The following is a 15,164-nucleotide window of genomic DNA, read 5'->3' as shown; positions in this document are numbered from 1 at the left end:
TCCTCCCCCCCTCCCGCCCTTCCTTTTTCTTTTCGCGTCATAGAAAAGGAAGGTGGGCGGGGTGAGAACGTCGGGGAAAAGGACGGCGTTCGAAAGGGGCGTGGCCATGGGAGGTTTTTTTTTTCTCTTCTTGAATGGGCTTCCGCGAGCGCGGGAAAAGAAAGCGGCCGGGCAGGATGGAGCGGGAGGTTCTGCAGCGCTGGGCGGCCAAATTGGGGGTCTCCACGCCCGGAGTTATCAGGTGAACAGGGATCGGGGTGGGGGGAGGTTGCAGTTGGATGTTGCTGGACCACCCCCCCAAGGAGTACCCGCATTTTTATTTTTTTGCTAGCCGGGGATTATGGGCACTGTAGTCCAACGCCCCTGGAGGGCTTTGCATATTGGGGGCGGGGGGGGGTCTTATCCGCCCCTACTTCGCCTCCGGTCCCAGCACGATCTTTTGAAAGGGTTCTAGGATGAGAGATAGACTGCCTCTAGCTATGGAGGTTTTACCTTTCGCTGGGCTGGGTGCATAATAAAATGACCGATGACGGAAAAGGAAGAAACTGAATACTTTTTGACATGGGACTTATTTTGTCAGTGGCTAGCTAATAAAAACAGAGGTTAGAAACGTAGGTATAAGGAAAGGACTAATGATACAGGGGAGGTTTGTTAAAAATGGATAAGCAAATATTATTAACATTATTATCTCTTTTATTTATTAAACGTGAAACTCAGTCAACTGAACGTTTGAAAATGTATCACAAATATTGACTGGCACTGATATTATTATTATTATTATTATTATTATTATTATTATTATTATTATTATTATACTGGCATAGGATTTTAAATAGGATTTTAATTAGTTTTAATGTTTAATTTTATAATTCGGGGTTTTATTTTTAATGTTTTAATTCGGCCATTTGTATAATAAGTTTTTTAATTATGGTTTTATGTGTATATTTCTGTTGTTTTATTATGGCTGAGTCCTTCCGGAGAAGGGCGGTATAAAAATTTAATAAATAATAATAATAATAATACCAATGTAATGAATATTGCTGTAAACATTGATGATTATTTTCTAAAAATATTTGTACCCAGACAACACACTGTTTAACTAAAAATGGAATTTTTGTATGTTATGAAATAAAATAAAAATTATACACACACACACACACATATGCATATACATACATACATATACATACACACACACATAGTTGCCTCCAGAATAAGTACTAGATAGGCTTATCTAATTGCTAAATATTAGGTGTTGCAATTATATAGCTGTGAACGTAAGAGGTAGGAAATTAATGCCATCTCTTCTGTTGCCTTTCATACTGATAAATAGCCCTTTTTGTGGTTCTGCAGAAAAGCAGAAGAATACCTGCGACTTTCTCAAGTTAAGTGTGGCCCCCTGCTAGCCCAGATGAGCCCCACAAGCAGTGCTGTGATCTGCCTCGACTTGGCTGCTACCTTCACAAGGAATCCAGTGGACAAAGTAAAATATCTTATCTATTCTCTTGCCATTTCCTTCTCAAATGTTTTCCTTTCCTTGCATCGCTACACGGAATCCTTGATTTACGACCAGAGTTGAGCCCAACCTTTCTGTTTTAAGCGAGACAGCTGCTGAGCGAGTTTTGTCCCGTTTTACGACCTTTCCTTGCCCCGGTTGTTAAGCGAATCGCTGCAGATGTTGTTAATAACTGGGTGGGTTAGTGAATCTGGCTTCCCTGTTGACTTTTTTTTTTGGATTGCCGGAATGACACAAAAGGCGATCACGTGACCCTGGGACACTGCAACCGTCATAAGTACATGCCAGTTGCCAAGTGTTCCAGTTTTGATTTTGCGACCATGGAGATCCTGTCAGTGGTTTGTGTGAAAAAGTCACTTTTTTCAGTGCGGTGGTAACTTTGAATGAATACTAAAACGAATGGTGGTAAGTCAAGGGCTACCTGTATTTTATGCCGAATTCTTGAGAATTAGTAGCATTTCCGTAGATGTTTTAACTGCTAGTAAATAGGATAGGAATAAAATGCTGTTTTGGCTTGAAACGCAACATTTAAGAAAACACTAAGATCACTAAGAGCACCCAGCCCTCTCAATTCCTGGCAAATAGATGGGGAAGAAATGGAGGTAGTGACAGATTTTATTCTCCTGGGCTCCAAGATCACCGCAGATGGGGACTGCAGCCAAGAAATTAAAAGACGCTTGCTCCTAGGGAGGAAAGCCATGCAAAGCTAGACAGTGTATTAAAAAGCAGAGACATCACCCTGCCAACAAAAGTACGTATAGTCAAGGCTATGGTTTTCCCAGTTGCAATGGATGGCTGTGAAAGTTAGACCATAAGAAAGGCTGAGCGCCAAAAAATCGAGGCCTTTGAACTCTGGTGCTGGAGAAGACTCCTGCGAGTCCCTTGGACTGCAAGGCGTTCAAACCGGTCAGTCCTAGTGGAGATCAATCCTGACTGCTCTTTAGAAGGCCAGATCCTGAAGATGAAACTCAAATCCTTTGGCCACCTAATGAGAAGGAAGGACTCACTGGAGAAGAGCCTAATGCTGGGAACGATGGAAGGCAAAAGAAGAAGAGGACGGCAGAGAATGAGGTGGCTGGATGGAGTCACCAAAGCAGTCGGCGTGAGCTTAAATGGACTCGGTAGAGGATAGGAAGGCCTAGAGGAACGTTGTCCATGGGGTTGCGATGGGTCGGACACAACTTCCCAACTAACAACAACAAAACATACTGTTCTTGGGTTTTGTAGTGCTGGGAATTTCTCTCACGTTGGCATTAAATAATTTAGTTTTGGGGATTAAGTAAAAGGCAATGCTGTAGCTTTGTATGCAAAGGAAGCTATGTATGTGGGTTTGTTTGATATTGTATCCCATTTGTTATCTGACCAAAGTTGCAGGAAATCCCCCCCACCCAACCTAAAAGTTTACTAGACAGGGCTATCGTTTTTGTCAATTCCAATATTGATCGTAATCTTTGGGAGGCAACCAGCCTTTTAAACATAAAAAGTAAAGGTAAAGGTTCCCCTCGCACATACGTGCTAGTCGTTGCCGACTCTAGGGGGTGGTGCTCATCTCCGTTTCAAAGCCGAAGAGCCAGCGTTGTCCAAAGACGTCTCCGTGGTCATGTGGCCGGCATGACTCAACGCCAAAGGCACACAGAACGCTGTTACCTTCCCACCAAAGGTGGTCCCTATTTTTTCTACTTGCATTTTTACGTGCTTTCGAAACTGCTAGGTTGGCAGAAGCTGGGACTGGTAATGGGAGCTCACCCCATTACACGGCAGCACTAGGGATTCGAACTGCCGAACTGCCGACCTTTCAATCGACAAGCTCAGCTGTCTTAGCCCCTGAGCCACCGCGTCCTTTTAAACATAATTTAATTTTAAAAAATCAGACTGTCCACAGTCCTGTTCATGAGTATAAAGATAGCAGACAGGAGTATGAATAAGGACAAAAATTGTTCGATACCCAGAAGCAATATCAAATAACCTTTTGTTAAATGGTGGCTCGTGAGTGACCAGCATGTATAGGTTTGGAAAAGACTTGATGGCTTCATTGTTGTTGTTGTTGTTTTCCTTTAAAGAGTTATTTCGTGAAACTCTCCGGCTTGAACAGAGCCACTTACCAGCGCTACCTGAGATCCTTTGAAAGCCTGCTGGCTCTGCAATCCAACGTTGGCGTCAGAGAGGTGGCAGTTCAGTTCTCCTGCTTGGAAGCTGCGAATCTGGCATCAAGAATCCTGCGGAGGTAGGAAGTTTTCAAAGACCATTTCCGCTTCCAGGCCAGGGTTTTTCAACCTTAGCAACTTTTAAGGCGTTTTACAGAATGTGTTTGACTAAATCCTTCATCATCCTCGGCGCAGGCAAGATTGGGAACAGCTCTTGGAAAATAATCACTGATGGACTAAAAGATGTAGTTGTCTCAGATGTTTCTGTGCTATATTTTGGGAGGGGATTCATCCATCATGGTCAAATACTGTAAGAATATATCTAGACCAGGGGGTCTCCAAACTTGGTGATCTTAAAACTTGAGGAGAATTAAGGCTGGGGTATTCTGGGAGTTGAAGTCCACAAGTCTTAAAGTTGCCAAGTGTTGTGGTCTGCCAGCAGCCGGCGAAGCTGGCAGCGGAGTCAGACAGTGAGGAGTCTGGGGAGGACAATGGGCCAGTCCTGGAGTCAGGGGAAGGCCCGAACGAGGGGCATTGGAAGCAGAGATGGGGCCAGGGCCATCTGGGAGCGATGCACGGACTCCAGAGTCTCCAGAGTCAGACAGCAGAGAGGCAGAGGAGCAGGAGGAGCCTGCTCCTAGTGCATGCATGCGCAGAGCTGCCAGAAGGCAAGAGCAGCTAAAGCAAAAAGGGTGACTGGGGAGTAAGGCCAGGAGATGATTGGCCCCTCCCAGAAAGCTTAAAAGAGCAGCAAAGGCTCTTGGGCTCTTTGTAGGAAAGCAACAATGCTAAATCTGTTTCTAGTCAGTGTCTCTTGTTTTTTGAACTTCGTGGGGCTTTGCCAAGAAAGGCTTTTGGCAGGGTGACAAAGAAGATAAAGATTTGTGATAAGCCCAAAGGACTTTTTCTGAAGGACTTGTTTTGCAATTAATTTGGACTAAGCTGGGAATGAAGTAATTCCCAGCTGTTATAATAAAATAGTTTTTGTTTGAGACCAAGTGTGTCTTGTAATGCCTAACTGAGCCTAGGTCACAACCCCAAGATTGGAGACCCCCAGTCTAGACGTGTACAAATTGAATGGTCTCTGGAGTTGACGATCCTCAGCCAAGAATCTAAACTGTCATACAATTAAAAATATGAAGCTGTTTGGATAATTTGTTCCATCTGCGATATCTAAAATTAGGAAAAGAATAAGCAGCAGAGTCTGTAAAAAGATTTTCCTGAATATTTTAGCAGCGTATGGGTTTACACATAGCAAAGTTCTTAGCTAAAGATGAACTGAATCTCAGATCGCATTAAAATTGTTGGGGCTTCAGTAAACAGGTTTGCCCTTTCAGGTACGAATCCAGCCTGCCAGAAATTCAACAGGTGACGCTCGATTTGTCGCAACCCTTGTTCACCACTGCAGCATTGTTTACTGCTTGCAGGTAAGATTGGAGGAAATGTACTCATGATTTATGATGTGTTTCTCATGAGATGGAATCAGGGGCGAAATTCATTTACCTTCCTTACCAGTTCACCTATGTGCGCACGCCGTTGTCCACGCATGCGCAGAGGCTGAAAATTGTTGCAAAAAAGGGGACGTCATGACGTTTGCGTGGGTGGGCGGGGTTTCGCGCAGTCGGCCCTACCTTATCGCGCAATCCGGTAGGAAGAGGCTGAATTCCACCCTTGGATGGAATGAACAGATTGTGATGAAGATCAAGGACCAATTATGGAGTCTGATAGACTCTTGTCGCTCCTGAATCAATTTTCTTCTAAAAATATACTGTAGGAGATGACCAAGCCTGAAACCTGAGGGAGGGATCAAACACGTCCTAAGTCATGAGTCCTTGCGTGCCCGCAAGAAATCCAAGTCAACCACCTTTGAATGCCTTTCTTATCCCCCGCTTATTTCCTTGGTTATTTAGTTAGCCAGATTCCTTCTGAGAGCTTAAGCTTGCAGTAAACCTTTATTTTCATTTGAACCGCCTGATTTCTCCAGCGCTTGACCTATACCAGTTAAGGAGATACTTCTCGTGGTCTCCGATTTCAGTGGCGATGCTATTGGTGAAAGATAACTAGCCTGTATTTTTTTTATTAATCCCGGTATTTAATTTAGAAGCAAAATACACCGTGGAGTTGATTTAGTGCTACTCTGTAATGTTCAAAAGGTCCACTGAAGACGGTAGCTTTTAAACAGTCCAAATTATAGGAACTTCGGTTCTCTTGTCCAGCCAAAGATTATGGTGCATGATGGGAATTGTAGTGTTGCTGTAGCACTCCTAAGATGTTTGGTCTTCCTAAGGGCCATCGTCTGATGCCAGCTTCTAATCAGTCTTTCCACAGGGAGGAGCCCTTCCCCCACTATCACATCCCGGGAATATTTAGAGAGGCTGCGGAGGGGCTCAGCTACGGTTTGAACATGCGGTTTTAAAAGTTTTAAAATACTTTTTGTCTAGCAAGGATTGTTGATTCATGGTCTGCTCCTCTTTGTCGAAAAAGCAGACTCTTGGGGGGGTGGAAAGTAGAACATTCATAGAACGATGCGAAAGAACCTTTTAAAAGAAAATAAGCTTTTTTTAAAAGTATAAAAGAGTTGCTTTTCACTAGAAGCATATCTGGCTAACCAGATTGTTATTCTTATTTTTAAATGTCTGCTTGATTTCACTCACTAGTCGCTTGTCGCCGGTGGGATGTAAATTCAAACTGGGAGTTTCTAATTGAGAGATTTGATAGCAACAGCAGCAACACTGATAGCAGTGTTCCAATATCTCAGGGGTTGCCACAAAGAAGAGGGAGTCGGGCTGTTCTCCAAAGCACCTGAGGGTAGAACAAGAAGCAATGGGTGGAAACTAATCAAGGAGAGAAGCAACTTAGAACTAAGGAGAAATTTCCTGACAGAACAATTAATCAGTGGAACAACTTGCCTGCAGAAGTTGTGAATGCTCCAACACTGGAAATTTTTAAGAAAATGTTGGATAACCATCTGACTGAGATGGTGTAGGGTTTCTTGCCTGGGCAGGGGGTTGGACTAGAAGGCCTCCAAGGTCCCTTCCAACTCTGTTGTTATGTTATATTATATTATAACTGTTTACGGCGTAAGTTTAAATCATTTCACGAATCCAATCTTTCTCGTTGCAGAGCCTTGAAACTTAAAGTGGATAAAACCAAAATGGTGACTGTATCAGGGGTGAAGAAAACCATATTTGACCGGCTCCACACTCAGTTAGAGAAGATTAGCCAACAAATCAACCGTATGTTTTTCTTTATGCTTTTTATTTTGTCTTGTTTTCGCTTCTTGCAAAAAAATCACCTCCATTTTTTTTTCTAAAGCCTTTTTTTTTAATTTGCATTTATATCCCGCCCTTCTCCGAAGACTCAGGGCGGCTTACACTGTCTTAAGCAATAGTCTTCATCCATTTGTATATTATATACAAAGTCAATTTATTGCCCCCAACAATCTAGGTCCTCATTTTACCTACCTTATAAAGGATGGAAGGCTGAGTCAACCTTGGGCCTGGTGGGACTTGAACCTGCAGTAATTGCAAGAAGCTGCTGTTAATAACAGACTGTCTTAGCAGTCTGAGCCACTCAAGAACCCTTTTGTTGGCAAACTGTAGAACGTGACGTGCCTGAATACGGCTGGTCCTCGCCCTGTGACCAAAATTGACCCCAAAATTTCTGTGGCTAAGTGAAGACGGTTGTGAAGTGAACTTTGCCCTCGTTTTACGACCTTTTCTTCCATTGCAATTCACTGCAATTCAACTGCAGTGAATTGCTGCAGTTGTTAGTAACGCAGCTATGTGAATCTGGCTTCCCCCATTGACATTGCTTGTCAGAAAGCCGCCAAAGGAGATCATATGACCCCAGGACACTGCAACCGTCATAAATATGAGTGAGTTGCCAAGCATCATAATTTTGATCATGTGACCATGGGAATGCTGCAATGGTCCTAACTTTTTTTAGGTCTGTTGCTACTTCAGTCACTAAACAAGTGATTGTATGTCAAGGATTACCTGCATCAAGCTAGGAAATGGCTTGTTTGCTTTGAGCATTTCATGGGCCCCAAACTTAGCTACTGTGATCTGTAAGCCATGGCTTATTGAAGTGTGGCCAAATTCAATGGTAGCTTACTAGCAAACCTTATTTGAACACGAGAGAATGCGGCTATTTGTTTAAACGAACAGCTGAGTTCTTGCATGTTCAAATAAGGTTTGCTAGTAAGGTACCGTATTTTTTTGGACTATAAGACGCACTTTTTTGTCTCCCAAAAGGGGGCGAAAATGTCTTTGCGTCTTTCAGACCGAATATTGCCGAAGTCCCACCCACCCACCAGGCATTTTTTAGCCTCTGCATGCCCTGTTTTCGGGCCGTTTTTTGGACTTTTTCAGGCGTTTTTTTACCCATTTGAGGCTTTTTTTGGCCTGTTTTCAAGGCTTTTTGGGGGGGCATTTTGTGGGCTTTTTAGGCCTGTTTTCAGGGCTTTTTAGGCCCATTTTCAGGGCTTTTTTTCAGCCTGTTTTTTTTAAATGGGTTTTTAAAAAACGCTCAAAAATGGGCTGGAAAAAAGCCTCAAAAAACGGGCCCCAAAAAGCCTCAAAAATGGGCCCCAAAGTCTCAAAAATGAGCCATAAAAAGCTGAAAAAACAGGCCCAAAAAAGCCCCCAAAATGGGCCCAAAAAAGACTGGAAAATGGCCCCAAAAAAAGGGAGGCCAAAAACTTTTTTATGTTGTTTCCTCTTCTGAATTTAGGTGTGTCTTATTGTCAGGTGCGTCTTATAGTCCGAAAAATACGGTACAATTGAATTTGGTCATACTTCAATAAGGAATAACTCAACAATTAGTGGCTTGAGTGGCTCAGACTGCTAAGACAGTCTGTTATTAACAGCAGCTGCTTGCAATTACTGCAGGTTCAAGCCCCACCAGGCCCAAGGTTGACTCAGCCTTCCATCCTTTATAAGGTAGGTAAAATGAGGACCCAGATTGTTGGGGGCAATTAAGTTGACTTTGTATATAATATACAAATGGATGAAGACTATTGCTTGACATAGTGTAAGCCGCCCTGAGTCTTCGGAGAAGGGCGGGATATAAATGCAAAAAACAAAAACAAAAAAAAACCAATAAGGAACAACTCAATGTTGTTCCTCCAGAGTTTGAATCAACTATTTATGGCTAGTTTCAGTTGCAAAGAGAAAGGAGAGAAAATACCTGGATGGGTAACTTTGGGCCAGGGCCCTCTTTCTCATCCCAACTTAACTCATAAAATCGCTATGGGGAAAACATTGTGCGGCAGGTATTAGGTATGCTCACCACCTTACGTTAACCATGTTCTAGACTTGGGTTTCCTGTTTCCTACAAAGTACAACCAGTTCCTTAGTTCAATTTATCTCTAGTGGCTTATTCATCTGAATGTAGCCATTGTCGTCCATTCAAATGTGGCCCACACTTGACAATAGTTTCTTCTTCTTTTCAAGGAGAAGGTGATTCATTGTCGGCGAAGCTTGAAGAACCTCAAAAATCCTTCCTTGAAGAACTTGCAAAGGAAGAAGGTAAGGGCAACCATGCTTTATAAGATGGACCTTTATATGGGCAGGTTCCTCAGCTGGGAAATATCCTTATCCTACTGCCCTCAAATAATTCCCAGGTTTCATAACCGGAGCACGAGCACTCCATCCTGGTTTGAAATTCTATAAACCAAACTCCAGAATTGCAGAAGTCTCGTAAGAACCAAGCTGGCTTAATGCCCAAGTCGTTCATCTGGAAACTATTCCAAAAAGCATATTTAAATACCAGCAAGAAGTCGCACACAAATTCTTAACAAGCAAGTGGGATCCGTTAATCCTGATGTCTTAAGAAAACTGATTCTTAGAACTGTGTGCTTGTGTTTGTATCTATACACGCACCCATATCTTATTCTTTCCTCATTAGTTCTGGAAGCAAAAGTCTCGCGCAAGCGTCCCAAAAATGAAATTGAGCCTAAAGAAGATTATGAAGAATGGAAACGAAGAATCTTAGAAAATGCTGCAAAATCACAAAGGAATAGTGTGTGAGTGGAATTGTTCCGCTAGTGAGTGCAAACATCAGGCTGGACTGTTGACTATTGTTAGTCTGGAGCAGGCATTTCCAACCTTGGCAACTTTGTGGATTTCGATTCCCAGAATTGAGGAATTCTGGGAGTTGAAGTCCACAAGGCGTAAAGTTGTTAAGATTGGAGATCCCTGGTCTGGAGAACTAGTCTGTTGGGAGAGAAAAAAAAACTTCTAAAAACTTGAATTCCTTGAATAGGCGGCCATGAGGCCTAGATAGACGTGCTTTTTAAATGTGTTCAGCTCATTGATACTTAAGCGAAATGTGAGCTGTGTTTTTGGGTTGATAACAACTGTAATTCAGATAGTTTAATGATTTGGCTCTGAATTTGGGCAGCAAGATAACTGCCATGTCCGTTCTAGCACACACTTAATGCAGCAGTAAAATGAAATTCTATATGAATGAATGAAACTTCTATTAGAGGCATAGATTAAGAATATATGTTAATCCAAGATGCCTGCTTTTATCTTCCGTTGTGTAACTAGTGGGAATCGCATAATCAACCATACAGAATACTTAATGTCCCATTAACTCATTTTAAGATTGGTCCCTTTGAGTATTTAATTTTTTTTTAACCATGACTTGTGTTAATTCCTCTCTGGCAGCATCAATAAACTTTTAATTTGTGCTACAGTCTTCTGTTTTGTGGTTTCATTCCATAAATCCAGATATCTGCTTCCGAATTACAGGTTTGTCGCCTCCGTAATGATACCCTAATCATAAATGAGTAGAGCAGGCAATTGGTTAACCCAGAGGTCAGCAACCCGCAGCTCTGGAGCTACATGTGGCTCTTTCATCCCTCTGCTGCGGCTCCCTGTCGCTCAAAATATGTCACAATCGCCAATGTGCGACCCTTGCTGGCACATGATATATTGAGCTTTTTGACTCCTGGTAAACCAACCATGGATAAATCCAAGAAAAGAAAAGTTTCAGAAGAAAACAAAACGTTTAATTCAACTACATATGCTAGTTTTGTGGCCGCTCAAGAAATAGTCAGGCACGGGAAGCGTTTTGAGGCTCCCGGTGTTTTCTTTTCTGTGGGAAATGGATCCAAATGGCTCTTTGAGTGTTTAAGGTTGCCGACCCCTGGGTTAACCATTTAAGCATGACTGGCCAGGGGAATCCTGGGAGTTGAAGTCCACATCTTAAAATGGCCACAGTTGAGAAACACAGATTTAGATGGTAAAAGAAAAATGGGCATGTCGGCAAGACAAACTAAAGTCAAGAGGAGGATTCTGCCAGTATCCCATTTCGCCATCAGATTGTCCGGTCGGATCCAAGCGTTTCCAAATCAAGTTGCAAGGATCTGATTGAATGTTTGAATCAATTTGCAAATTCAGCTTCATTATTTCTGAGGCTGAGAATTTTTAAACAATTTTAAATTCTGTTCTTAATCTTCCCCTCCCCCACCACCACTTACATTGTCAGCAGATAACCTCTGTTCTGTTAGAGACAACAAATCATTACGTCATTTTTATTTTTATCTCCCATTATCCACAAAACCCCAAGCTGACATCTTCCTGATGGTGTCCGAAACAGTGGGAAATTTTTTTTTTTTTTAAAAAAGTTTAGGAAAGTTAAGCGAAAGAGAAGCCATAAGTGAGTGTATAAAAGTTAACTAATTTTATTTACTTTTCACATTTCTGTACCGCCCATCTCCCTCCAGAGCGGAACTCTAATCCCAATACAACGTCTTCACAAGTGTTCTTAAAGCTATGGATCGCTACCCAAAGTTCTACTTTCAAAGCAAAAATACCGAATTCAGAAAAGAACTATCACAACCCCTGCAGAAGCTACCACTTTCTGCTTGAAGAAGTTCAACCTTCCAGCCGTGACTTGACCTTTTCAAAACGCTAACATTCTTAAAAATAAGACAACCCGTTTCCCTAGCAGAAAAAGCCATTCCTAACCCCTAATGCGCACCGTATTTTTCGGAGCATAAGACGCTCCAGACTATAAGACGCACCTACCTTTTTTGTTGAGGAAAACAAGAAAAAGAAATCTGCCTCTGCCTCCCGGCAATTTTGCCCTGTTGCAGCAAACAGCTTGCTTCACTTTCATTTTCAGTATAGCGATTAGCACAAGGGAAAAACAAACAAACCTGCTCCCAGCAATTACCTCCTTGCAGCAGAGGTGGGTGCAGAACAGCTGAGAGCAAAACAGCTGACAGTCGGGAGGCCGATCCAATCAACTTGTGCTAATTAGGCTGTGCTGAAGATGAAAGGGGCTGTTTCTTCTTGCTGCTTGCTGCAGGGAGGTAAACTGCTGGGAGGCAGAAACCAAAGGGTGGAAGCAGTGATGGGATTCAAGTAATTTAACAACCGGTTCTCTGTCCTAATGATTTCTTCCAACAACCAGTTTGCCAAACTGTTCAGAAAGTTAACAACCGGTTCTCCCAAAGTGGTGCGAACTGGCTGAATCCCACCACTGGGTGGAAGCCAGTGGGTAGGCGGGGCTACATTCGGTGTATAAGACGCAACTAAATTTTCAGCCCCTTTTAGGGGGGAAAAAGTGCATCCTATACTCCGAAAAATACGGTAATTACGGAAATGAAAGCCTAAGAGGTATAATTCAAGCAGTTTTCTTCCTCTCCTCTTGCAAGCGATAAGTTGCAAGACAACCCATTCAGTCAGACCTCCCCTTGGTGCAGGCAAGTCCCAAGGTTGTCTTCCTAGGTTTGAGGGCAGCAACCTAAGCAGACGACTGGATGTACAATTGAGGAAGAGGAGGAAAGAAAACACGAAACTGGTGGAAATGGACGGATCCCTAAAATCACCCAATCTCAGTTATCTTCAGCAGCTGGAGACTCGGGCAGGTTAGGGAATCTTCTTAGTCTGTTGGCAGCTGTGACCACGTGGAAGTGTTTCTGTAAAAGAAAGAAACAGGATGAAAAAACAAGATTCTTGCAAGGTTCTTCCAGTGTTGGATTGTACCTTCACCATAGCACTCAACATTCGTATAGATTTTTGAGATCCCTGCCCATAGGGCTCTGTTTTCACATAATACTACCTGGGACTTTAGACCAGTTGTCTACTCGTCATGCTCAGTATCTATGGAGATTTCTTGATGAAGGTATCTTTTCTTTTATGTACACTGAGAGCATATGTACCAAGACAAATTCCTTGTGTGTCCAATCACACTTAGCCAATAAAATTCTGTTCTGTTCTGTTCTATTCTCCATCATCCAGGTCATGGTTGTCTCAAAGGTGCTGAAGAAAAGCTTCTTGGATGAGAAGCTTTTCTTCAGAAGAAGAAAAAGGTGAAGAAGAAGGTGCTGAAGAAGCTTCTTGGATGAGAAGCGAAACATCTTCAAAGAAAAACCAGAAACTCCAGTTGCCTCTTGAAAAAGCACCTTCGGGACAATCATGTTCAGTATGTATCTTCTGCTAGATCAGAAGATCTTAAACACTCAAAGAACCACAAAGGTCCTAACTGGAAGCCCCCCCATTGAATTCTGGAGCTGACCGGAAGTCTGGTTCCCCCCACCATAGAGTCTCCTCCTAGCGTGGCGTCCTTTTTCCTCTGCCGACCAGAAGTCCAGTTCCCCCACCATAGAATCTCCTCCTAGAATGGCATCCTTTTTCCTCTACCTGTCCTAACCGAAAGTCCTATCAATTGTGGAGCTGACTGCGATAGGGAACCGTAAGCAAAGGGATAAAAGAGCCACATGCGGCTCCAGAGCTGCGGGTTGCTGACCCCTGTGCTAGATTAAGCTTATCCATTGCTTAAAATTAACTTGCTGGTAGATAAAATAGTTTGGATATACAAAGTATTGATGTAATTAAGAGAAAAAGAGGCATAAGTATCATGTTCACATCTGGTTTCTGTACAGAAATATTGTCATGAATGGAGGTAAATATACATGACCCAGGATAACGTTGCAGGATCTGAGTCGGTCACCAGGACCAAAGGTTGGTTCTTACGAGGTTCTGGTGACCGACTCAGATTGGAACCCGCAAAAATGTTGTCATCCATAGTAAACCAGCAACTTGTTCTGACACTGAAGCAATGATTCCTTTATTAAGAGCGCCAGCAACCCCAGCAAAAAGTTTTGCTTTTCACCTCAGGCTAACAAGTCCAGCCGGCTGAAAGATGAAAAATCTGCCACATCTATTCATCTCCGGCCCATGCCTTTTATCCCCAGAGCTAGGGTGGGGCTTCGCTAGCAGCGGTGGCTCTTCTGTCCCAGGGATCGGCCCACGGATTTCCACTGCTCTCCTCTCCTCTGCCTTCTGCACAGCTGTGTGTCAGGCACTGGACCCAGTTGTTCCTCCTCTTCCTCATCAGCCACCTCCAGACCTGGGGGCTGCTGACTCTCCATCTGAGGGCTGAGGGACGGCCCAGGCTCCACTTCCCTCCCTCCCTCCATCTCCCTCTCTCTCTCTCCCTCCGTCTCTCTCTCTCTCTCTTCCAGCTCCACTCCCTCTTCCCCCTCAGAGCTCTCCGATTGCCTTGATGCTGACCCTGACTCCCATGCCCCCTCCTCATCTGTCGACAGACCACAACAGCAACATGGAGCTCAGAAAAAAGGGGAGCATTTACCTTCCACTTCTTCTGGGCCATGTATCTCTGTAGAAGCATCTGAGACTTCAAGCGAATTTTCGATCTCTTCGCCTTGGCGGACAGGTTGGTCAACCACTCGTGTTTCAAGCAGTTGGCTGCGCTTATTCTGCCACTGGGATGTCGGGACCAGAGAAAGGGGGGGAAAGAATTTGTGAAGGGACAGGTTGCAGTGCAGAGCATGCCATTATAAACCTCCTGTCAGGCCTGGAAACCATACTAGACTTTAGGGTTCCAGACGCTGCCACATTTTACCCCTGAGGGGAAGAAGGGGGGTTGAGGGGTATGGTAACATTCTTCAAGCGGTCAAGGTCGGATGGTGTTCACATCTGCAGGAAGAGTGGCGAGAAGATATTCGAATGAACTGGGAGAACATGGGACCATGTGACCAGCAAAGAGGTCAGGGGGTGGGACTCTTGGGGTTTGTATAACTGGGAAAAGAATCCGGAAGTTCAGTTTTGGAATTTCACTCATCGTGTGCCAGTTTCCTTATGCTAGTAAAGAACTCTGAAAGACAATGGCTTCTGAGTTTTTTTTATGCAGAAGAGGTTTTTCTGGAACCCTGACACCTACAGGTAGTCCTCGACTTAACAACGGTTCATTTCAGTGACCCACGTTCTAACGGCACTGATAAAAAGTGGACTCGCGGCTGTTTCTCACACGATGGTTGGAGCCTCCCTGTGGTCATGTAATCAACATTTAGACACTTGGCAACTGGCATGTATTCAGAGGTGGGTTTCAGCAGGTTCTGACCGGTTTGGACGAACCGGTAGCAGAAATTTTGAGTAGTTCGGAGAACTGGTAAATACCACCTCTGACTGGCCCTGCCCCCATCTATTCTCTGCCTCCCGAGTCCCAGCTGATCGGGAGGGAAT

General features: G+C 43.6%; 2 protein-coding genes across 4 annotated transcripts in view; one reads left to right on the top strand and one right to left on the bottom strand.

The window, feature by feature from the left end:
- Positions 1–120: 120 nt before the first annotated feature.
- Positions 121–10,382, top strand: ORC6 (origin recognition complex subunit 6). The gene is made up of 7 exons (XM_058155020.1): positions 121–241; positions 1,354–1,483; positions 3,577–3,740; positions 4,998–5,087; positions 6,784–6,896; positions 9,117–9,191; positions 9,571–10,382. Exons 1-7 carry the CDS (start codon positions 135–137, stop codon positions 9,690–9,692), a joined length of 801 nt encoding a protein of 266 aa, XP_058011003.1. The 5' UTR covers positions 121–134; the 3' UTR covers positions 9,693–10,382.
- A 987-nt stretch (positions 10,383–11,369) lies between these two features.
- The window catches only part of MYLK3 (myosin light chain kinase 3), a 40,659-nt gene continuing 36,864 nt past the window's right edge, over positions 11,370–15,164 (bottom strand). For all 3 annotated transcript variants that reach the window (XM_058155589.1, XM_058155588.1, XM_058155590.1), the window contains exons 12-13: positions 14,272–14,404; positions 11,370–12,595 (exon numbers count right to left, since the gene is read on the bottom strand). In XM_058155589.1, the coding sequence (XP_058011572.1) occupies positions 12,512–12,595; positions 14,272–14,404 (217 nt within the window). In that variant the 3' untranslated portion in view covers positions 11,370–12,511. The remainder of the gene's footprint in view (positions 12,596–14,271; positions 14,405–15,164) is intronic.

Source organism: Ahaetulla prasina, chromosome 12 (genome assembly GCF_028640845.1).
Source record: "Ahaetulla prasina isolate Xishuangbanna chromosome 12, ASM2864084v1, whole genome shotgun sequence".
In the NCBI taxonomy this organism is placed as follows: Eukaryota; Metazoa; Chordata; class Lepidosauria; order Squamata; family Colubridae; genus Ahaetulla; species Ahaetulla prasina.
This window is presented reverse-complemented; position numbering and strand designations above follow the sequence as displayed.

Excerpts from the sequence above, each read along its gene's own strand:
- ORC6 (XM_058155020.1), top strand. The coding sequence starts at position 135 with ATGGGCTTCCGCGAGCGCGGGAAAAGAAAGCGGCCGGGCAGGATGGAG. Across the intron at positions 242-1,353 it reads TCCACGCCCGGAGTTATCAG|AAAAGCAGAAGAATACCTGC; the intron begins GTGAACAGGGAT and ends GTGGTTCTGCAG. Across the intron at positions 9,192-9,570 it reads AGAACTTGCAAAGGAAGAAG|TTCTGGAAGCAAAAGTCTCG; the intron begins GTAAGGGCAACC and ends TTTCCTCATTAG.